The 25,704-nt window shown below is 36.1% G+C and overlaps 2 protein-coding genes across 3 annotated transcripts in view; one reads left to right on the forward strand and one right to left on the reverse strand.

Moving 5' to 3' along the window:
- Positions 1–25,704, reverse strand: part of ARMH4 (armadillo like helical domain containing 4) — a 156,089-nt gene that overhangs the window by 126,743 nt on the left and 3,642 nt on the right. Inside the window, exons 1-4 of one of the 2 annotated variants that reach the window (XM_074235901.1) lie at positions 16,321–16,387; positions 7,646–9,024; positions 3,082–3,321; positions 1,261–1,458 (exon numbers count right to left, since the gene is read on the reverse strand). In XM_074235901.1, the coding sequence (XP_074092002.1) occupies positions 1,261–1,458; positions 3,082–3,321; positions 7,646–8,987 (1,780 nt within the window). In that variant the 5' untranslated portion in view covers positions 8,988–9,024; positions 16,321–16,387. Of the gene's footprint in view, positions 1–1,260; positions 1,459–3,081; positions 3,322–7,645; positions 9,025–16,320; positions 16,388–25,704 lie in introns of those variants that run through there. The other variant, XM_074235900.1, reaches the window with a different exon arrangement.
- Positions 17,108–18,400, forward strand: LOC141520391 (hepatocyte nuclear factor 3-beta-like). Its single transcript, XM_074232077.1, is given in 3 exon segments — positions 17,108–17,644; positions 17,647–18,257; positions 18,259–18,400. Coding segments are annotated over 3 exon segments (1,272 nt in total). The 5' UTR covers positions 17,108–17,125.

Raw genomic sequence — 25,704 nt, forward strand, 5'->3', positions numbered from 1 at the left:
GACATGAGAAGGATGCCATTAGTATGGGAATGATACATATATTGTTGCTGGATCAATCAGTTTCACTTCACTTTTATTCTTTATAAAGGCTTAAAAGGGAAATAGGAATATATTGAGAAATATTAATGGTGTGAAATTAGCAAGAATTACTGAAACAGGGGGCGGCTAGGTGCACAGTGGATAGAGCACCAGCCCTGGAGTCAGGAAGACATGAGTTCAAATGTGACCTCAGGCACTTAATAATTACCTAGCTGTGTGGCCTTGGGCAAGCCACTTAACCCCACTTCCTTGGGGGGGAAAAATCTAAAAAAAAAAAAGAATTACTGAAACAGGGAGGGAGGAAGGGAAAAGGAAAGAAAGGAAGGAGAGAAGGAAGGACAAGTAGAAGAAATGAAGGGAAGAATACAGGTAGAAAGGAGGAAAGGAAGGAAGGAAGATTAGTGGAAGGGAGGAGAGAAGAGGGAAGAAGGGTTGGAGGGAAGGAAGGAGGAAGGGAAGAGAGAAAGGAAGAAGAAAAGAGGAGGAAAAGAGGAGGAAAGAATGAACAGAGGAAAGAACTGAAGAATGGGAGGAGGCACAGGAGGGAAGGATGGAACAAAGGCATGGAGAGAGGAAGAAGGGAAAGGAGAGAAGGAAGAAAAAAGGCAATCTTTTTTTAAAAGAGTTTTCCAATGTTAATGGGAAGGGATTTTTTATTCCTTCAAATAATGTAGTTTGGTCACCCTAGTACATCATCTATGGGGTTCAGCTTCCCAAGTCAATTTCAAATATCATGGCATGTTAACTTTTCTATCTAGGCTACCTGTTTTAAGTAAAATAATTGTTACAAAGAGGTGAGGTACCATCCTCTTAGTCATAGAGAAATATCATTAAAGGACTCTGATTACATGAATGGGATCAGAAAGATGTAATCTTAGGAAAATTAGGTTAGAGATAACTCAAACTTTGTTACTTTCTTCCTTTCTTTTTTACTTAGACTAGGTTGTATTATCTCATCCAGACTAGAAGTGTAAAGGCCAAAATCTTCTCTTGATTGGCACAGGAGTTTTGACCTGCTCAAACTCTTATCTCAGGCATTTCTCCTCTCCTTAAGTAACCTGCCTTCTTTCTGGGCTAGACTTAATGGGGTCAACAGATTGATTAGATTAGATGAACTGCAGCTGAGAACTCCCAAGCTGAAGAGGTCTATCAGCCTCAGGCTCCCCAACAGCAGTTTCATCAACACCCTCCCAAAAATGCTCCCTTTCAGAACCCAGATACCTTGTGATTCCATCTGTTCCAGGTCATATGTCACAGAAGTACTAATGTGTCTTATAGATGGAACAGTTCTTATAGCAGAAGTTACAGAAGCAGATGTCAAGGAAATATCCATTGTCTCCTCCATCATTCCTGGAAGGGTCACTGTAGGCTCAAGGGCTGGAGGCAACTTCTCTTCTTTTGAGTTGGTGACTGTTAAAGCTACCAATTTTAAAAAAAAAAAGTTTTTATGTTTTTAAAGACAGGACAGTAAGCAAATTATCACAGAAAATGAGAAAATTAATGTGAAACCTTATTTCTCAAGCAAGAGTCAAAAATAAGAATAGTCCAAAACATAAAATAAACCATTCTTGGCAATAAGAGGAAGGGGTTTCCCTGCACCAAATCAATTCATTCATTCATTTTTAACTAGAGATTTCTCTACTGGGAAAGGAAGCCATAGAATCATCATAGGATTTAGAACTGGAAAGGAAGGACCTATCACAAGTCATGGAGATTTTTTTTTTCTTTTCATCCCCCAATTAGTCTATATGCCACATTCTGAGTAGTTAAGTGGCACATAGATAGAATGCTGGGTCAAGAATCAGAAAGACTCATCTTTCTGAATTCAAATCTGGTCTCAGACACTTTGCTAGTTGTGAGACTTTAGATAAATCACTTAACCCTGTTTGCCTCAGTTTCTTCATCTATAAAATGACCTGGAGAAGGAATGCCAGTATCTTTACCAAGAAAACCCAGTAGGGTCAGACATCACTGAAAAATGACTAAACAACATGCTAAATCAAGAACTCATTACCATTTTGGTGGCTACATTCCAGAAGTCAACAAATATGGATTAAACAGCTACTATGGGAGAGGCAGTAAGATATGGTAGATAAAGAGCTGGCCTCTATAAGCAAGGAAAACCTGAGTTCACATCTCACTTCTGAAGCATTTTAGTTGTGTGACCTGGGCAAATCATTTTTACCCCTCAGGGCTAAAAAGTTTCCTTTCCTGGAAGCTTCCTAGGTCTAGTCCTTTCCTATCCTACCTTCTATATAAAAGTACCGCATAACTAAACTGAACTAGTATATCATCATCAAAATAGAATGAAACTTTAAAAAAAAAATTCAGGGGTTTTTTCCAGCTCAAAACAGCTCCAGCAGATAAACCCCAACCCTTGATCATTTCTGACTTTGACATCTCTGAAAAAAAAAGTTAGTAAACAAAGCTAATTCTGGCAAATTAAGATAAACCTAGGTAGAATGGAGAGTATTGTTTTGTACTGAATTTATTTTGCATGCAATTTATTTGTACATAGGTGTTAACATGTCATCTCCCATATTAGAGTAAGAGTTACCCTATTTTTCAAATTCTTTTGTATATCCAAAGTTAGTACTTTAATAATGCTTTTTGACTTGAATTGATTTTAATGTATATGAGATAAACTATAGCCTGGGCTTAGCTCAATGACTGATCCAGGCTTTTTGAGATGTTGTTAAATTTAAACATTCTCTTAAAATGTCTTAAAAATGACATTTTAGGTTGATCTCTGGATATGCCAAACCATTCTTAGGTATCCCAGAGAATGACAAGTCCCTTTTGCCCCCACCTAGTTTGACTTCTAGATATATGTACATATGTTATTGTTGCTGAGTCATTTCATTCGTGTCCAACTCTTTGTGACCCATATGGTGTTTTCTTGGCAAAGATACTAAGCAGTTTGCCATTTTCTTCTCCAGTTCATTTACATGGGTACATGCATCACCACATTACATTCCACATTTCATAGAGTGTACTCAACTCATAACACTGAGCCAGACTCTCTAACCGTAATTTCCATACCTGGGGTAACTTCCAGAGACAAAGGCATGACAGTGGGTGAGACAATAGTTGCCAAATATTCTGATTTTCTTGGTAGCTGAGTCATACTCAAAACCACTGTGATTGGAGATGGGCTCTTATTTCTATCTTCAATCTCATCAGATTTCCTGGAGATCTCCAGGGTAGAATCCAGTTCTTGTGTAACAGATGATAAAGTGACTCCTCCATCTTGACTAGGCATCATCTCTTGAGCTAAACTGTCTAAAAAAAGAGGAGATTTTAATTTTTTTATTTCAAATATTCCATTAAATCCCATTCTCCCTAAGTCAGTGTATAATTAAAAACACATCACAAAATAAAGGGATATTTCAGGGAAAGGGGCTGCATAATAGCTATAGAGGATATTTTGTAAGGAAAATATCCATTAAATAAGTTTTGTCTTTCCCCCCCACCCAGAGAGCAAAAGAAGCCCATAAAACCAAATAAAAGACAAATGGAAACAAATTCTGAAAACAAAGAAGAAAGACCAAGACAAAAATCTAAATATGACTGAGTCAAAGCTCTATTTTTGGCATATTCACAAAGTTCATACAACTGTGTAACACCCCAAAATTTTCACAGGCAATATTTTTCATGCATAATTCAGCTATAAGAGGGAAAGGAATCAGTTAAAAAATATTTAATGCCTCACCAATAGGTGATCATTCAGTATCTGCTCATGTTATTAAGGAAAAATGGCTATACAAATGCTACTAACCCACTTCAGTCTTTGTTACACAGATCATAAGTAGACTATAATCTTCTCAAATAAATTATTATTAAAGGTGGGGATTAAAGTGTGTTCTTATTTCTATATATATGTATATATTTATTCTATATGTTAAATATATGTAAATATTTATTACTTATTACATATTACATAAACTATAGACATATTTATGATGGAGTAGTCCAGTGTGATGTAATGAACCAGTGCTGCATGAAGAATCAAAAAAATCTGAGTTTGAATTTCGCCCCAAATAATTGCTAGCAATGTGATTCTGGGCAAATCCCTTGGCCCCAGCATTCTTATCTGTCAAAAGCAGATAACAATAGTGCTTAACTCAAAATTTCCATGAAAATAATAATAATAAAAAGCAATAATGAAATAGCTAGTATTTATATTGTTATTTTTAAGAATTGCAGGGGTGGCTAGGTGGCACAGTGGACAGAGCACTGGCCTTGGAGTCAGGAGTACCTGGGTTCAAATCCGACCTCAGATACTTAATAATTACCTAGCCATGTGGCCTTGGGCAAGCCACTTAGCCCTATTGCCTTGAAAAATCTAAAAAAATAATTGCAAAGCACTCTACAAGTATTTTATGATTTTATTTTTATCACAACTTTGGGAGGTAAGTGTTATTATTATTCCCCTCTTATGGATGAAGGATTGTTGTTATTCAGTCTTTTTCAGTCATGTCTAACTCTCCATGACCACATTTAGGGTTTTCTTGGCAAATACTGGAGAGGTTTGCCATTTTCTTCTCCAGCTCATTTTACATATGAGGAAACTGAGGCAAACAGAGTTAAATCACTTGTCCAGGGTCACACAGATAGTATGAACACAGGGAGTTGATTATGTCTGACTTCAGATCCAGAACCCTACACATAGCATCACCTCACTGCCAAGGGATGAGAAAACTGATTTGTTAAGGATCACACAGTCAGGAAGTATCGAATACCAAATCTGAACCTGAGTCTTTCTGAATCCAAGTTCAACACTCTATTCACTACATGATCTAGCTAACATCATGTATGTAAAGCACTTTTCTAACTTTAAAGCCTTATATCAGTATGATATAAATGTGGAGTGATAGGTCTTAGGTTTAAATCTCAATTTAAATATTCACTACCTGTATGACTTTGGTATGATTTGAGTAAGTTACTTTGAGTAAGTTACTACCTATAAAACTAAGGAGGAAAAGGGACTTAAATATTCACTGCTGTACCTTCTTTAAATCTATGAAACAATGAAAGATTGTATTAGTATTTTCTTCTTATGTATGTATAAATATATATAATATATACATGTGCGTGTATATAAGTGTATGTGTACATATTTTATATATATATATGAGTACATTCTCAAAGGAACCAAAAGACTAAAGACTAGGAACTATGGTTATCCATTTCAGAATTACTACTACCTAGGAAATTGCCTCAAATGTTCTAAGAATTCATTGAATGTTTATTGATTACTATCAGACTGATATAGGTTCTCTAGGATCTTGTTTAATTTTAAATTTTTCTCATTTTTCCAATACATAACATATATTTTTGTTAACAAATAAGAGAAAATAAAAAATAAGCTTTGTCTGGGATTCTAGGGTGGAGCAGAAATACAGTTTTAGGTTTCAATTCATTAAATAGCAGGTTACCACACATAAGTGGTTGATAATAAACTGGAATAAGGAAACAGAAGAGAGAACTTGAAAAATTATGGTTATAGAAAAAGGAGTTAAAGTGTATGCTATATATTCCTTTTGTCTTACTTAAGATAACTACAGGGATAATTTTAGTAACTGTAGAAAAATTGAAAAGAATGATCTTCAACTGAAACCAGGCATTAAAAATAATCTCTTTTAGAGGAACAACCTTTGAAAGACAATTATGGAAGGGTTGTGGGAAATCTGGGACATTATTACACTGTTGGTGGAGCTGTGAACTCATCCAACCTTTCTGAGGAGAAATTTGGAACTATGCCCAAAGGGCAACAAAAATGAGTATACCCTTTGACCCAGCAATACCACTACTAGGTCTATACCCTGAAGAGATGATGAAAAAGGGTAAAAACATCACTTGCACAAAAATATTTAAAGCAGCCCTGTTTGTGGTGGCAAAGAATTGGAAATCAAGTAAATGTCCTTCAATTGGGGAATAGCTTAGCAAATTGTGGTATATGTATGTCATGGAACACTATTGTTCTATTAGAAACCAGGAGGGATGGTACTTCAGGGAAGCCTGGAGGGATTTGCATGAACTGATGCTGAGTGAGATGAGCAGAATCAGAAAAACACTGTATACCCTAACAGCAACATGGGGGTGATGTTCAACCTTGAAGGACTTGCTCAATCCATCAGTGAAACAATCGGGAACAATTTTGGGCTATCTGCAAAGGAGAGTTCTATCTGTATCCAGATAAAGAGCCATGGAGCTTGAACAAAGTTCAAGGACTATTCCCTTTAATTTAGGGGAAAAAAAACAGATATCTTATTGTCTGATCTTGTTATCTCTCAGACTTTTTGTCTCTTCCTTAAGGATATGATTTCTCTCTCATCACACCCAATTTGGATCAATGTACAACATGGAAACAAAGTAAAGACTGACAGACTGCTTTCCATGGGGGGGGGGGAAGTAAGATGGGGGAAAATTGTAAAACTCAAATAATATCTTTAATAAATAAATATTCCTTAAAAGAAAAAAAAGACAATTATGCTAGTTCTGGAATCACTTAGGGAAATCATTAGTATCCTAAACCTTTTAGTCACCAAATACAGACTAGGAAAAAGAAAGCTATATTTTTCCTTCATTATCTAAATCAGATCATTATCATACTTTTAAAAAAACTAATTTTGAATTGAATTCTTCAATTAAGATTGAATATTTGAATTGAATTGAAAATGAATTGAAAATCTGGATTTAAAATTCCCCCTTTGAAATGAGGGAAAATGTTTGACATCTTTGAACTCCAGGATCCTTTTACACAGGCCATTAGGAAAGAAGCATCCATATAGAAATAACAATTCACTTTCCCTCTTTCTCCAAATAGTAATGTGACACACTGCTCATGTCTCCTTTATATTTGCTTTTATAGCAGTGAACACCAGGTGGAGTTCACACATGTCAAAATCAGAAGCATTTGTATCCCCAGCATATAATAGCACAAGGTTTGCCACTTACTAAGTCCTTCATAAATGCTTACTGACTGAGTGACTGACAAAAGTGGAAAGACAGCAGCAGATGGTTGCCCTCATTTTTTTTTCTCATTCCTATATAACAGTCCTTGAGAGAAAGCAAATTCAGAAGACTTGTGAAATTCATATAAATAAATATTCACACATGAAACTCCTTTATAGGCAATGTCATGGAATTCAACATTTTTAACTTTATAGAAAATGAAATACTATACTCTTTATTGTAACTTTGTCTTGACATTGTAAACAAGTTGTACATGTGGAGTTATATTTAAGAATATTTTAATAAATTTGGAGGGAGATGGGGGAGTTCCAAATGTGATTTAATGCATGTGGGGAGCTTCTGGTACAGAAAATCCCTGAGTTAATGATACAGATCAGCTACTCATCCACCATTTATGGTGTTAGAAAATTCCCTGGAATATTGAGAAGTGAATTTTTGTCAGAGGTACAACTTGACCCAAGGCCAGACCACTCTCCACTAGTACATATTGCCTCCCAATTTATATTTTTAATCACATGTTTATTTCATTGTTATAACTTTTCATTTAATAAATTGTATGGATACCTTTCAACTTCCATTTTTTATAAAATCAGAGGCAAAATTGTGAGTTAAAAATTTTTCATTTTACCTGTTAGTGTATTTCCCAGAGGGTAGTATGCCTCAGAATGAGAATCTGTGAAGGGAACTGTATTCACTGGAAAAAATAAGGCATCATATTCCCTAACATCTAGTTTAGGATGTCTTGTATTCTGGAAAAGGCTTATCGTTGTCATTTTGGGGTCTTCTTTAGGATTCATAAAGGGGAAAGGACTTTGATCAGTGAAGGCAACAGATTTTTCTTCCACATATACCATCACTGGAGATGCCCCCATATGTATCCTATCTCCAAATTCTGTTGCAGAATCTGTCAAGGGTTCCCCTCCTTTCATATCACTATGGTCTGGTTGCAGTGTCTGAGGAGCTTTGACTCCTACATGAATAGTCCCTGCGTTGTCTCTGGGCTCTGAGACTCCTATTTGACTTGCACTTGATAATTTAGTATCATCCCAATCCTCATTTAGGGCTGAAACAGCTGGAATACCGAAATCAGTTGTTGGAACACTAGCTGCCATTGCCATGTCTCCTGGCATGTTGTCAGTCTCTGACTCAATGCTTGGGAGATACTCTGAGGAGTCAAGTAAGCGTTCGATGACAGTGGTCTGAGGTTGACGAGCTGGGAACTGTGAAGAACTCTCTCTACTTGGAGTGAGGATACCAGTCCCAAACTCTGTTGTGGGACTTGTCACAGAAGACACTGTTGTATGTTCAATAGTCATTTCCAAGTTTCCAGTTTGTGAGTTAGTAGTTAACATTTCTTCCGTGTTCAACTGGGTTGCTACTGAATATTCTAGACTATCATCTGCCTTACTTCCTGTCTCCTGATCATCCAGAGGACTTAGAAAATCTTGTCCTGTTTCTATGACTTTTCCAACAGTGGACATGCTAATTGAACTACTAAAAAAATCAGCCTTCAAATTCACCACTGTAGTAGCAGTTGTGGTTAATCTACTTTCAGGTAGGTCTTTATTGTGTTCCTTAGGATTAAAACCTCCTTCATCTGAAGAAGCTGTTGAGTCAATAGGGGTGGACACATCAGTGCTCTGACTATGCGTGAACACATTGCTGACTTCAATAAGCTGTGTTTCTCCCCCACCAGTGAACCCCCTATTCAATGATGTTCCAGATAGTTCTGTCAAAACTATATTTGAATCTTCTATTAGTGCTATGTGGGTTGTTTGCTTTGAAGGTCTAGGTTTTTCAAGGTCATCTATATTCGGTCTTTCAGTGTGTCCTTCAATGTGTGCAATTTCTCTCCTTCCCATTTTGGGAAAAGCCAGACATTGTGAGACACAGAGAAGCAGGATGTTAACGAGAACCATGCAAATGTGAATTTCTATCCGTCTGCTCATAGTGGAAGAAAAAATGTGCATATAAATTAGCAAAGTTGGTGATTCCAGTAATTGAAACCTGTAGAAAAAAAAAATTCAAACTGTCATTTTTTTCTTATGATAGATCCTTTAAAATTTAAGTTATAAGTGAAGAGATCTATAGATGCTCAGGGGACAGTGTATAAGATAGAATCAATCTTCACACTTCTGAGATGGAGATGACCCAGTTCCTTTTTTCCCTATTGAATTTCTAAGCTGATTGAATTTGATTCTTTTTAGAAAAAGATACCATGAAGCAAAGTTGGCCAAATCAGTTTAAAAGGTCAAATTAGGTATATGTGTATTCAGTGAAATTGATATGCCCAAGATTAATATTGCCCAGAAATCTGACCTACTCTATAATATAATGATACTAAATCCTTGAATGTAACCATATCCTTATTTATTCATCCTACTTTTAGACTTCTTAACTTTTGACTCAATTTCTTTTCGGGGTTTTTTTTTTTTGTTTTGTTTTGTTTTTTTAGATTTTTGCAAGGCAATGAGGTTAAGTGGCTTGCCCAAGGTCACAGGGCTAGGTAATTATTAAGTGTCTGAGGCTGGATTTGAACTCAGGTACTCCTGACTCCAGGGCCCGTGTTCTATCCACTACGCCACCTAGCCTCCCCCTCAATTTCTTTTTAAGAGAAAACAAAATTAAGCTTGTTTTTTGTTACTAAAAATAAAAAGAATTTCAACAAAAAATAATGTCAAGAATCCTCATTTTAAAAGTATCTTCTGGGGCAGCTAGGTGGTGCAGTGAGTGGGTAAAGCACAGGCCCTGGAGTCAGAAGTTCATGGGTTCAAATCAGGTCTCAGACACTTAATAATTACCTAGCCCTGTGGCCTTGGGCAAGCCACTTAACTCCATTTGCCTTGCAAAAAACCTTAAAAAAAAGTATCTTCTAAATCAGTTTATAAAATCAGCAAATCTAATAAAAGAATAATATTAGCCTAAACTAACATCATTTTAAAGTTTCAATGTGCTTTTACACATATTATCTCATTGGATCTCATAACTACACTTTGAGGTAGATAATACTTATAACATTATTCCCTTTTTACAAATAGGCAAATTGAGATTCAGAGAAGTTAAGTAACTTGCCCAAAGTCATATAGCTTATAAACAATAGGGGTGAATTTGAACCCCTGTCTTTTGACATCAAGAGACCAGTAATCCAACAGCACTTCACAACTATCATCTTTTCAGAAAGACCCACAATCACTTCATAAATCATTCAATAATTTCAATTTCAAAATAAAATCCAACAAACTCATGTTCTAACTTAGAACTTTAAAACTTTAACAAAAAAAGATTTGGAATTAAAGTGATAAAACAATGCTTATTATACTATTTTAACCTTTATATATTAATTTTTATTCTATATTGGGAGCTAAAGCTGTCTTCATAGAACTTACATTTTACTAGGGGAACAATATATATACAGAGAAGTTTAAAATATACATAAAGTAATTTCAGAGTGGGTAGAGAGAGAACATGACTGGAGAAACTCAGAAAAGGTCTCATCTACCCTTGAAATAATTCTTAAACAAAGTTAGGGATTCCAGGAAGAGGAGTAAGGAAAGAGAGCATAAGATGTCATTCTAGTCATAGAAGTAGAAAAGTTCTAGAGAACAGAAAGTAGGCAGTTTGTCCAGAACATAAAGGTTGTAAGGTGAAATAGTGTAAAATCAATTAGAAAAGATAGGTTAGCTAGAGGTGAATTATCAAAGATCTTAAATTCCAAAAGGAAGCATTTGTATTTTTAACCTAGAGGAAGAAGTGACATCAGACTTTGTTTTTTAGAGGGCAAGAGAGAAAGAGTATAAGCAACTATTGAATCACAACTAAGTGCCAGAAATTGTGCTAAGTGCTTTACAAATATTAGCTCATTTGATTTTTAGGATGTCATAATCTATGACACCATGGAGAGAAAAAAAGGGAGAGGGAGAAGTGGAGGCAGAAAGGTCTGGTTAAAGAATATTGTCTTCTAGTTAATTAAATTTTAAATATGATATGATAAATGCAAATATTTAAATATTATTCCAGTTAAAGTGTTACCATTTAAACATAATTATCACTAAAAACAATTATAATATAACTTTGTTTTGAAAAATAATTTACATTGAACTTATGCTGAATGAAGTGAATAGAATCAGGAGAGGCTTGTACATTTTAAAAGCAACATTGTGAGATGATCAACTATGATGGATTTAGCTCCTCTCAGCAGTTCAATGAGCAAATCCTGAGAGATGTATTAAGGAAAATGCCATACACATCCAGGAAAAAAGTTATGAATCCTGAATGCACAGAATTCTCCCCTGTTTTTATAACTTTCTTTCACATTTTTTCTCCTTAGTTCTAATTCTTCTTTCACAAAGTGACTAATATGGAAGTATGTTAAACATGATTGTATGTGGACAACCTATATCAGATTGTTTGCTGTCATGGGGAAGGGGGATGAGAAGGAAGGTGACAGAAAAATGTGGAACTAAAAAGCTTACAAAAGGATAAATGTTGAAAACTATCTTTACATGTAATTGGAGGGAGAGGGGAATGTTTGGAGTCAGTAAAAAATAAAATAAAATTTTAAAAAAAGATAATTTGGCTTTGTTTTATATAATACTTTAAGGTTTGCAAACTGCTTTATAAATATTAACTCATTCTATATTCAAAACAACCCTGGAAGGATATTATTATTTTTTTATTACCATTTTATAGATGAGGAAACTGAAGTAGACAGAGGCTAAGTGACTGGGGGGGGGGGTCACACAATATGTAAGTATCTGAGGCTAAATTTGAACTCAGGTCTTCCTAACTCAAGTCCAGTACTCCATACACTCTGCCACACAGCTACCTCCAGGGTCATCACTACTTCAACTTCAAAACCCCAGGATCTATGATTTATATATGCATATATCCCCTTACATTAATAAAGTTACTATCATGTCTTTTCATGTCTTAGTAGATAATTTAATAAGCTTCTTTGACCAAAATAAAATTTATTGCCTATTATCTATTTTAATGTTGAATTTCTCTGAACTTTTATCATGTTAGTTCTCAGGTAGCAAACAGACCATACCCAGATCTAAAATTGAAACCTTCCCAGCTGATACTATGTAAAAAGCAATGGACCTGAGTTTAAATCTTGCCTCTGACAAGCAAGTTCTATCTGTTTGACCTTGAACTTTACTCCTTTGAGACTCAGTTTCCTCAACTAGTAGTCTATGGACACTAACCCCTTCTAACCCCTCATATCTTTCTAACCTTGACAGATCTTGCCAGCGCTTATATTCTTCCAACATTGCCTTCCAAAACCTAAAATCACCTTGTCAGCATATTGATATATTCAATAGGCAACCAAATAGGAGTCAGTAAAAAAAATAAATATATACTTTATACTTTACTAGTATATGACATTGGTCATACACTTCACTAGTTATGTGACATTGGTGTTTCACTTTAACTAAAGCAAATGTCCCAATTATAGAGAGGCTATATAATTGAAACGATCATATATATAAACATATATATGTATATATGTACATATGTACATATAAATATATACTTTTCTCTCTCTGTAAAAAGACTCAAATAAGCTGTTTCTTTTAGACCTCCATAAAGGAAAGTTTAAATGTAAAACTGTTATCTATTCAGAGTCAAAGAACATGGAGTGGAACGCATAGTATAACATCAGATTCCTATTGGGCTCATTCTCAACCCATTCAGAAAGTATATATCTATATATGTATATATATATATATTTTATATATATATATATATATATATATATATATATATACTTTACCTATTCAATTAAATCACTAGCTGATTACCTCAGAAGATAGTGGGTTATTCACTTTGAAGCTAAATTTACAAAAAGCCCAAAGCATAAAAATAAAACCTGAAAATTTCAATCATCTGAATATTCTAGCTTACATAGCATAAAAAAATTTAGAGGCATCCACACATTCATATTTTTAGCATTCTTGAGTCAAACTATAGACAAATGGAATGAATTTTTCACCTTTCATCCATATGTTTTTACATAGTGAAGATGCTTATTCACTTCAATGTGAAAAAATTTTGTGAAAGAAATAAATCATGAAGACAAAGATTTAAATGAATTCAAGTCTTTTTGCTAAAATGAAATTTTTCTTCAAGTTTTCAAAGTTTCTTCTAAACCTAGTGCTATATAGTCCTTGATTAAATGGGATTCTATCATTTCTCTAAAGACTATCCTTTAGGGATTTCATAGATGTTGACCAATTCTTTTGAAATCCAATTTAAAAATACAAATAAGTGATAAAATACAGACAACTATCTGTTGCCATATGCTCCTTTTCCCCCTAAGTAGTATTAGACCTCTCCTTTAAAAACGCAGAAAAACATGCCTATAAAATCATCAGAGGGTAAATCTCTGTAGCTTCAGATAAATCAGTGAATGGCCTTCAGACTTCATGTATTTCTCCATCTTTATGAGAGTACACAAATTTATCTGGAACCTCCCATTAGGTAAGGAATTTGTATCACTTAGGTAAGGAATGTGTATCACTTTTTTTTTTAGGTTTTTGCAAGGCAAATGGGGTTAAGTGGCTTGCCCAAGGCCACACAGCTAGGTAATTATTAAGTGTCTGAGACCGGATTTGAACCCAGGTACTCCTGACTCCAGGGCCGGTGCTTTATCCACTGCGCCACCTAGCCGCCCCTATGTATCACTTTTTGAAGGACATGAAACTTGAGAATGAAATAAAGCAATAGAAATGTTTAACTCACTGAAAACATTTGCAAACCTATAGCACCATATGTGATCAAGCTTTATAATCAAGGTTCTTTTCTCTTGTTTGGGGAAAAGGTTGATTAATTAGAGATCTATGGTGCAGCAGATATCTTAAAGTTGGTCTGTGTTGCAATATTTCATGAAAAAAAAGGGAACATTTCCCTCACCTTATTTTTGTTATTCAGCTTTTTTGTAAAATCTTCCTTTAGAATATCCCTCAATTACCTGGGTTCAAATCCGGTCTCAGACACTTAATAATTGCCTAGCTGTGTGGCCTTGGGCAAGCCACTTAACCCCACTGCCTAGCAAAAACCTAAAAAAAAAAAAAAAAGAAAAGAAAAAAACAGAATATCCCTCAATTTCAGAAAAATAAAGTTTCACTATGTTATCTAGAAAATCAGTAAAATTTTCTAAAGAACAGGAATCAATAGCAACTGTTTTTATTAGATAAGGGCCATTCACAATACTTTAATGTTTCTGTAGTAAAAAAATTTATTGAATTTCTACCTCAATAGGAATATAAGCAGTTTTGTCAAATCTTATCTTTGACAATATAATATTAAAATGCTCAAATGGATCTATGATTTTATTGACCTGAATGTTCCCTCCAATAATTTTATTTATCCAGTTTATTCAACTTTTGTTCATATTCTCCTATAAACTCACCACAGGAGGTCCACTCAATGCTCCAAGGGTCTTCTACATTTTCTCCCAAATGAAGGAATATTGGTTAATTATCCTAATATCTCACTTTCTCATTTCATAACCATCCCATCTTTTTTTGTTCCTCTATTTTACCTGATAACACTCTTTAGTCCAATTTTTCTTTAAAGGTTCTTAATGTTATATGTTGCAGCCAACTCACACCAACATACAACTCTTCAAAAGAGATGGGAGAAAGGAGACAGGGAGAGGAGAGAGGGTGTAGGTGATAGAAGAGAGGGAAGATCGCGGGAGAGGGTAGTCAGATACAACACACTTTTGAGGAAAGACAGGGTGAAAGGAGAGAGAGAAAATAGAATAAATGGGAGTGGAGAGGAATAGGATGGAGGGAAATACAGTTAGCAATAGCAATTGTGGGAAAAAATATTGAAGTAATTTCTCTGATGGACTTATGATAAAGACTGCTATCCATCCCCAAGACAGAGCTGATGGTATGATGGGGAGGAGGGGAGATTATATTTACTTTTACAACAAGACTATTGTAGTAATGAGAAAAATAAATGAAACATGCCTTTTCATTGCTTTTTTGTGGAACAATCAATTTTTAATTTATTTTAGACTTTGGTGATTCATGTTTCAATCTCATACAGTAACACTGATAAAATATTAGTGTTAAAAAAATAGCTCTTATTTGGAACTATGCCCAAAGGGCAACAAAAATGTGCATACGCTTTGACCCAGCAATACCCCTACTGGGTCTATACCCTGAAGAGATGATGAAAAAGGGTAAAAAGGGTAAAAACATTAATTGTACAAAAATATTTATAGCATCCCTGTTTGTGGTGGCAAAGAAATGGAAATCAAATAAATGTCCTTCAATTGGGGAATGGCTTAGCAAACTGTGGTATATGTATGTCATGGAACACTATTGTTCCATTAGAAACCAGGAGGGACGGGAACTCAGGGAAGCCTGGAGGGATTTGCATGAGCTGATGCTGAGCGAGATGAGCAGAACCAGAAGAACACTGTACATCCTAACAGCAACATGGGGGGTGATGGTCAACCTTGAAGGACTTGCTCATTCCATCAGTGCAACAATAAGGGACAATTTTGGGCTGTCTGCAAAGGAGAGTGCCAGCTGTATCCAGATAAAGAGCCATGGAGTTTGAACAAAGTTCAAGGACTATTCCCTTTAATTTAGGGAAAAAACAGATAGCTTATTGTCTGATCTTATCACCTCTTAGACTTCTCTTCTTTAAGGATAAGATTTCTCTCTCATCACACCCAATTTGTATCAAAGTACAACATGGAAACAAAGTAAAGACTGACAGAGTGCTTTCTGTGGGGGGGAGGGGGAGGGAAGCAAGATGGGGGGGAATTGTAAAACTCAAATAATATCTTTAATAAAAATAAATTTTAAAAAAAAAGATAGCTCTTGGGACAGCTAGGTGGCACAGTGGATAAAGCATCAGCCCTGGAGTCAGGAGTACCTGGGTTCAAATCAAGTCTCAGAAACTTAATAATTACCTAGCTGTGTGGCCTTGGGCAAGCCACTTAACCCCATTTGCCTTGCAAAAAAAAAACCCTAATAAAAAAAAGATAGCTCTTGTTTCTGGGAAGAGCTTATGGTTCATTTGCAATTTCCTGAAGGAACCCACTGTACTCCTGTTTAATTCTGTACAAAATTTACTACCTTTTTCAACTACTAAAAAGACAGATAGATGGACAGACACATCTAACTTTATAATCTAGGCAACTGGTAATCCTAGTTTTTCTAATGTAGATAATAGGTCAGATTTTTAGAGTGTTACAAATATCTTCTAGAAATATCTATGATGGGGGGTGGCTAGGTGGTGCAGTGGATAAATCACTGGCCCTGGAGTCAGGAGTACCTGGGTTCAAATCTGGTCTCAGACACTTAGCTGTGTGGCCTTGGGCAAGCCATTTAGCCCCATTTGCCTCGCAAAAACCTAAAAAAGAAAAATAGAAAGAAATATCTATAATGTTCTAAGGCTTAAGGACAAGCAGGTAGACAACAAATCAGAGGTTTTCGATTTTTTTGGTTTCAGTTCTCCTTTATATGCTTTAAAATGGTTGCGGATCCCAAAATGCTTTTGTCTGTTTGAAGGATAGCATATTGGAAATTTAAACTGGTAATTTTTTAAAATATTCATTTTTTCACTCAAAAAATAAAAACCTACTACATGTTCATAAATATATTTCTATAAAAAATAACTATATTTCCCAAAACAAAAAGTAAGGAGATGAATGCCATTGTTTTACCTGTTTTTCAAACCTCTTTAATGCCTAACCTAATAAAAGACTATTGGAATCTCATATCTGCTTCTGATTTCAATCTGTTGCAATATTTTGTTTTTGTTGAAGTATGCACAGGAAATTCTACTTCACATAAATATTTGCTGGAAAGGGGAGTGGTTTTTAATAGGTAAATAATTTCATAACATTATTATGAAATAGTTTTGGTCCCTTAAAAGAGTATCAGGGACCCCAAGTTCTTTGAACCATACTTTTAGAACCACTGTATTAAGTATTTACTATGTTCCAGACACAATGCCAAGTGTTCAGAATACAAATGCAAAAAGAAAAGAAAGATAATTGTTGTCCTTGAAGAGTTTATATTCTAGAGGGGAAGACTTCTGACTGCTTCTAAACCAGGGCTACTCCTCAGTGAGCAATATGAATGTGGGCCTGGGCATGAACGGCATGAACACTTACATGAGTATGTTGGCTGCCATGGGCAGCAGCTTGGCCAATATGAGTGCCAGCTCTATGAATATGTCTTCTTACATGGGAACTGGCATGAGTCCTTCCCTGGCAGGGACCAGGGCCATGGCAGGCATGGGAGGCACAACTGCTCCAGGAGTTATGGATATGGCCCCCAACCTGAGCCCCAGCATGAGCCCACTGTGGGGACAGGCCCCTGGGAGCATGAACAGCCTGGCTCCCTATGCCAATATGAACTCTATGAGTCCCATGTATGGGCAGGCCAGCCTCAACCGATCCAGGGACTCCAAGACTTACCGGTGGAGTTACACACATGCCAAGCCCCCTTATTCCTACATCTCCCTCATCACTATGGCCATTCAGCAGAGCCCCAACAAGATGCTGACACTTAGTGAGATCTACCAGTGGATCATGGACTTTTTCCCCTTCTACCGACAAAACCAGCAGCACTGGCAGAATTCCATCCACCACTCTCTCTCTCCTTCAATGACTGTTTTCTCAAGGTACCCCACTCACCAGACAAGCCCGGCAAGGGCTTCTTCTGGACCTTGCACCCAGATTCGGGTAACATGTTTGAGAATGGTTGCTACCTGTGTCGGCAGAAGCGCTTCAAGTGTGAGAAACAGTTGGCAATGAAGGAGGGAGGGGGAGGCCCAGGGGGTGGAGGCAAGAAGCCAGGAGGAGGAAGTGATGGGCAGCAAGCACCACTAGGGGAGGGCAATGGAGGTTTGCCCCCCACTAGCAGCTCTGACAGTTCTGCTGGCATGGAGTCCCCTCACTCCAGCACCTCCCCCTGCCAAGAGCACAAGCGGGGTGGTTTGGGAGAGCTGAAGGGCACTCCAGCAGCCCTGAGTCCTCCTGAGCCTGCCCCATCCCCAGTGCAGCAGGCACACTTGCTGGATCCACCCCATCACACAGGCCTGCCCCCTGAGACACACTTGAAGCCAGAACACCACTACACCTTTAATCACCCCTTCTCTATTAACAATCTCATGTCATCTGAGCAACAGCATCACCACAGTCATCATCACCATCACCACCACCACAAAATGGACCTTAAGGCCTATGAACAGGTGATGCATTACTTTAAGCTACAGCTCCCCCATGCCTGGCAGCCTGGCCATGGGCCCCATTATGAACAAAGGGGGCTTAGAATCCTCACCCCTGACTGGAGATACAACTTACTACCAAGGGGTATATTCTCAGCCCATTATGAACTCTTCCTAAGATATGGGACTGGGGAGTGGGCAAATGGGCAGGAGAACCTCTATCTACAGAGGTGTGAAAAGAAGAGAAGGAATGGCTATGGACTTTTCCCTTTTCTGAGAGGAGGGTGGAGTTGGGGAATCAAGGCCATGTGTTCATATCTACAGAGGACAGCAGTTCCTGTCCCCTAACTTTTGACTCCCTGGCTCTCCACTGGGGTAGGGAGAAAAAGGGAAATGTTTTTTTAAGGCCTAGTTTTCCACTACTGTTTAGACAGCCCCCTCCCCACTTCTCCCAGCATCATTTGAATTTTGATTTTTTGCTGTTGTTGTTGTTTCAGGGAACCCTTATTTTTTTTCTTTGTGAGAGAGTGATGATAAAAAAAAATCTGATTTTGGTGTAAAAACTTGTAGTTTTAACTGAGAACCAAAAGGTTGTGCCTGTTGTTTTGTTTTTAAAAAATAGAGGGTAAAAAAAGGAAAATAGAAAAATTGAGGGTCTGTTGTTGTAATTGACCCACCCCTCATTCATGTTCCTGGGAGAGTGAAATACAGTACTTGGCTCTGATTAAAAAAAAAATAATAAAAGGGAGCTGAAAACCAAGGGAGGAGAAAGGCAATGGTTTCATAGCAAGTTCCAGAAAGTCAGAAACACAGGCAGTAAGGGACTGAAGTAATGGCTGGTTTGAATTTATTTCCAAAATGGAAGCCTACAGAAGGAACTCACCACTGGAAGAAGGGGCTCTGCATGGCAGAGGGATGTTTCAAGAAAAGAAGATTCTAGGCACTGGGGGAAATTTCAGGGTAGGAAGAAAGCTGAGTCAGAATGGCAAAGGCTAAAAAAAGTCAAAAACATTACCAATAAAGAACAAGTGAAAATTATACTTGTTTAAATCAGAATGATGTCATATACAATCAGGAACATAGGGAGGACTTCATCATCCACAGGGAATCTGCTGGTACTCCTCCATCACTATGACAATATTATAAAGACCTTTACCAGGCTTATGGTCACCTATTTATGATCAGAAGTTTAAACATGACCTATTTCTTTTATAGCTTTCGAGGAATCTTAAATAATTTTGATTATGTATGGGAGCTTTTAGGGGAGTATTTTGCTCTAATAAATGCTCCTTCTATCAACAGTAAGCACAGTGATATCTTGTATTCTTTACATCTTTCAGTCAGTTGTGTGATGGTAAAGATATGGTCTACTGATGAATATCAAGCTTATTTCTTCATTACTAATGCTATTATCAAAAATGCCCAAAGACTGTTTTCATTAAAATTTCATAACTATAGGAAAGTAGGAATGTAGGTCAGGTAGTTGTCAATATTGGTTATCATTTTAGGGTATTTAGTCAGGTCCAAGATTTTTTCCATCTTTTTGGTATCCTTTCCTTCAAAGGTCTTTTGAATCAATCCCTCAGGGCTATCAAAACTGTGTTCCTTCCAGCACATATTATTCTTGTAAATACTTGTCTAAATCAAGCAACTGCTTTTCCCCTTAGTACTATTTCAGCTTCCTCTATAAGCATATCCAGGACCATGATGTTGGAATTCATGGAGTGAATGTATTGCCCCGATGGTGAAAAAAACGTTGCTCTCTATATATCTTTTACAGATCTTTTGCATTTATCCTCTGTTTGTTATCTTCCCTCCATTTTCATCCTTCCATGCCCTTGGAATGGCCTGTGGTTATCTTATCAATCTTTCTTTATGCTGGTTTTAACCTCCACTGTTTAAAGAGGAAATACTTCTTATAATATCATTAGTCTTCATTGTAAAATTTTACAAAAGAACTTATAATGTAAACTAATTTTGCTTTTGACTATTCTCTCTTTCCACCTGGTAAATAAGCTATATGTTTGCTGACAAAGGATCTTTTGGGACACTTTTTGTCTTTTTTATAAAAACATATTTACATCAGCTAAATTTTGCATGAAATTGTTATACTCTGTGTCTGTTGTTTCTTCCATAATGAATGAAAACTCATATTCAATTATCAATAACTTATTGAATTCTCTATCTTTTCCTAATTTTTTATTTTTTCTTCTAGATTTATCTTTATTTTGATCTTTGTTCTAAGAAGTCAGTGTTCTGCCTAGATAGACAACTCAGGTATACCTCCTCACTTTGGTAATGAGTCCTTTACTGTGTGTAATTATAATCAATTTAATATTTTGTGGTTTTATTCAGTGTTCACCATGTTCAACAATTCTTTTTAATAAAAGCATCATTATGGGCATGAAGCTTTTATATAGTCAATCTAACTGACTTTTTTCATTTCCTTATCCTAATCTGTTTTCCAAGAGTGAAAGTATATGTTGGGGTGGCTAGGTGGCACAGTGGATAGAGCACCAGCCCTGGAGTCAGGAGTACCTGAGTTCAAATCCAGCCTCAGACACTTAATAATTACCTAGCTGTGTGGCCTTGGGCAAGCCACTTAACCCCACTGCCTTTCAAAAACTAAAAAAAAAGTATATTTTGCCTTGATTTGAAGGATCTTAATGAATACTTTATAAAAAAAATTTTACTTCTTCATTCTCTGTAACAGATATTGAGGCAAGAGCTGCAATTATTTCCAATGTGGTCCTTTTGAAAATACTTATGAGCAATGTAACACAAGATGACCAGATGTTACATGAAATGATGTTTCTTGTTGCCTTAGGGCTCAAAAATAAAGGCAACTCTAGCAACCCAGTATTTCTTAATGTTCTTCTCTAAGCCATCTTTCCATTAAGTAGGAACTTCCTTCTTCTTGTTCTAATATAGCAATAATGTTAAGACTAACATGGGTTTAGTTCTATCAGTAAGTTGTTTGTCCACTTATTATATATTAGATAAAGATTTCACATTAACAGTATCAGTATCTAAGTTTATCTATAAAATCTGAAAGTTGTGAAGCCTTCTTGCCCCCTTTTCTCCCACACTGCCCCTGTCACCTTAGAAGGGAGTCTGTATACAATTAAGGGCCATTTTGTATTTTTCCCCTTTGATTATCGTAGCCAAAGATTTCATTACCAAATATTTAGCCCACTGGTTATGAATCTTGGAAAGCAAACTCAATAAAAACCTCCCAAAATCTGTACTCTGCCAGCATATTCTTCAACCACCCTTGTTACTTCTATGTATTGAGGCAGTATTAGGGATAAGACTCTAGAGAGACAGATGTAAGGAAAAGTTCAGAGGTAATTGAATGACAAAAGAAAAATTCATATCAAGCTACAAATGAATAGCTAAACTATATAGCCCTAGTAAATAAAAGGCTAGAACATTTTTTTAATCTATTGCATTTTTCAAAGATATTTTGTTTGCCTTTTTAACCAAAATGAAGGATCTGATGGCAAACCAGCATATTACATTACTATTTTATGATTACAGACTCTATAAATTCTAGACACATCCAAATAAGGGTAATTCATGAATATATTTACAGTAAGAGGTTTCTGAATTCAGGGACTAGTAAATAAAAAAATTGTCATATTTTACTCTGTGTAGTTTTTTAACAACAATAATAATAGGTGGCATTTATATAACATTTTAAGCAAGACTGCTGGTAAATGCTTAATAACTGACTGTCTAGGAAAAAGACTGTACCCACAATACATTTTTAAGTTTTACCTGTATTGTTAACATTTTCTCCATAATGTTCTTAATTCTAGACAATAGGGGCAGCTAGGTGGTGCAGTGGATAGAGCACTGGCCCTGGAGTCAGGAGGACCTGAGTTCAAATTCAACCTCAGACACTTAAAAATTACTTAGCTGTATGACCTTGGGCAAGGCACTTAACCCCATTGCCTTGCCAAAAAACCCCACAATTCCAGACAACAAATAAAATAATAAATAAAACCTTGACTTGTAACATTCATCAATTTCTGAGTTATAAATGCTCAGACTGAAAATTTTAAAATTGTCTCAAAAGTAGTTCTAGCTATCTCCAACACACCCATAGTTTTAAAATTTGCACATGACTTTACATTCATTTGGTCCTTCAAAACAACCCTTCAAAGTGGATGCCACTATTATCACTCTTAGAGATGAGAATACTTGAGACCGAGAGATATTGCTGTTTGCCCACAGTCATACAACTAATAAGTATTTAAGGCAGTATTCAAACTCAGGTCTTTCTGACTTAAAATTCAATGCTCTTACCACTACATTATTTAGATGCCTAAATTAATAGTTGTACCCCTCCAAAAAAATCTGTAGGAAAAAAGTAAGTTAATCTAATCTCATGTTTTCATTACTAAAAAATATCTCTACTTGAATATTCTAATATCTCAAATATGTCCAAAATTGAGCTCATCTTTTCCCACTCACTAATTTTTCCCTTAAATCTTCCATTTTGTCATTGACAGTACCTTATTCTCAGTGACCCAATTTTATAACAGAATTCTTTTACATTCTCTTCCTTCTTCTTTTATTCCTATACCCGGACATTCATCAAGTCCTATTGATTATGCCTTCATAATATCACTTGGTATTGTCTTTTCATATTTATTCCCATTGGTATCATCACTGTCCAGGCCCATATCACTTCAAAGATTAAAACTACCTTTTCAATTAAATTCAACAAACTGACTGGTCTTTCTCTTCCCATAGTTTCTCCCTGTTTCAATCATACTGTATGCTCACATCACTTTAATCTTGCTGCAGCATAATTTTTGTTATACCACTTTCTTGTTCTAAACTTTTCATTCCATTTCCAACTTTATTTCCACTACCTCCCAATCTAAATGATAAAGTCCAATAAATTCTCTCATGCTCATTCCAACATGTAAACCTTTACCCATTCCATTCCCTACAAACTAAAATCTCATTTCAGGGAATTTTTCCCACCCCTTTTTAATTCTAATGTCTTCCCTCTGCCAATCATTTCCTATTTATAATATATATATATATATATATATATATATATGTATATTTGTTTACATGCTTTTTCTCCCATTAGATTCTTGAAGGTAAGGACTATCTTTTATCTCTTTTGTAGTAGTGCTTAGTGCATGGCATGGAATAGGCATTTTATAAATGTTTATTGATAGGTTGATTGAAATATCTCTTCTTTTTTCCTCTCACATTTCAATATCCTGCCCATCTTTCAAGGCTCAGTCAAAGCACCATTTCCTTAAATCCCTCCCCAGATATTCTGGGCATACAGTGATTTCTATCTTCTCCATCATATTCTGACCTCTATCTATACCACTTTTGATCATGAATTTTATTTCTAATTCTAATTCATTATTATTTCATATAAGGTTCTATATAGGTAGATATTACCTCATACTTCTATATTCCACTACTCAACAGGGCTCTAAATATAGAGTAATGATAAAATAATTCTTTGGAGAGACTATAATTAATCTTTGCAGATTATGTAGATACTACCTCATACTTCTATATCCCACTACCCAACAGAGCTCTAAATATACAGTAATGATAAAATAATTCTTTGGAGAGACTATAATTAATCTTTGCAGAATGTAAAAGAAGAGGATACTCAGGGATTCATATATTTAAGATAATATTTCTAACAATAATTGCTTCACATATTCCTCTAAATCTAATTACATGCAGGGAGGCTAGGTGGCGCAGTGGATAAAGGACCGGCCCTGGAGTCAGGAGTACCTGGGTTCAAATCCAGTCTCAGACACTTAACAATTACCTAGCCGTGTGGCCTTGGGCAAGCCACTTAACCCCATTGCCTTGCAAAAAAAAAAAATCTAAATTAAAAAAAAGCCAAACTAAATTATTACATGCACAACAGTTAGCCCATTACAATGACAAAATGTTTTCTGAATTCATCATTCTATTAAAACTGCTTTACCCAAGTTAACAATAACTTCTCAATTGGTCTTTTATCAATATTCACCATTTTTTACCTTTCTTCAGCATTGGACATTCTTGACAGCCTCCTCCTCCAATAATGTTCTCTCTTTCTTGAGTTTTCATGATGTTGATCTCTCCTAGTTCTCCTTCTACCTATCTGGCTGAGTTTTAGTCTCCTTCGATGAATCTTCATCTATATCATTCCCATTAATCTTGGTGTTTTCCAAAGCTCTATCCTGAGCCCTTTCCTTTTTCCTCTATACTATTTTACTTGATAATCTCAAGATTGTCATCTCTATACAGATGACTCTTAGAGCTCCAGGACACATATCAAACTTCCCATAGGAATCTCAAAATCAACATGTTCCATATGCCCAAAGAGCAACAAAAATGTGCATACCCTTTGACCCAGCAATACCACTACTGGGTCTATATCCTGAAGAGATGATGAAAAAGGGTAAAAACATCACTTGTACAAAAATATTTATAGCAGCCCTGTTTGTGGTGGCAAAGAATTGGAAATCAAGTAAATGTCCTTCAATTGGGGAATGGCTTAGCAAACTGTGATATATATATATATGTGTGTGTGTGTGTGTGTGTGTGATGGGACACTATTGTTCTATTAGAAACCAGGAGGGATGGGATTTCAGGGAAGCCTGAAGGGATTTGCATGAACTGATGCTGAGTGAGATGAGCAGAAGCAGAAAAACATGGTATGCTCTAACAGCAACATGGGAGTGATGATCAACCTTGAAGGACTCGATCATTCCATCAGTGCCAACAATCAGGAACAATGTTGGGCTGTCTGCAAAGGAGAGTACCATCTGTATCCAGATAAGGGGATGTGGAGTTTGAACAAAGTTTGAGGACTATTTAATTTAGAAAAAAACAGATATCTTATTGTCTGATCTTGTTACCTCTTAGACTTCTTGTCTCTTCTTTAAGGATATGATTTTTCTCTCTCATCCCACTCAATTTGGATCAAGGTACAACATGGAAACATAATAAAGACTGACAGATTGCTTTCCATAGGGGAGGGAAGTAAGATTAGGGGGAAAATTGTAAAACTCAAATAATATCTTTAATAAAAATAAATTTTAAAAAATCAACATGTTCCAAAATAGAAAGGTTTTTATTTTTCTCCCCCAAACCCTCCCTCTTCCAAACTTTCCTATAATTCTCAAAGGTATCACCAACATCCCTGTCACTCAGGTTCATGTCAGTATCATCCTTTACTCTTCCTTCTCATATATCCACAAATCCAATCTATTGCCAAATCTTGTCACTTCCATCTCCATTATATGTCTCATATGGGTCCCCTTTTCTCCACTCACACAGACACAACTATAGTTCAGGATCTTATCATTCCTTGACTAAACTATTGCGATAATCTTCTGCTTAGCCTTCCCTCCCCTCTCCCCATTCCACTCCATTCTCCACAGAGATGCCAAAGTTAATTCCCTAAAGTATAAGTCTAATCATGTCACATCTCTTCAC

This window comes from Macrotis lagotis, chromosome 4 (assembly GCF_037893015.1).
Source record: "Macrotis lagotis isolate mMagLag1 chromosome 4, bilby.v1.9.chrom.fasta, whole genome shotgun sequence".
NCBI lineage: Eukaryota > Metazoa > Chordata > Mammalia > Peramelemorphia > Peramelidae > Macrotis > Macrotis lagotis.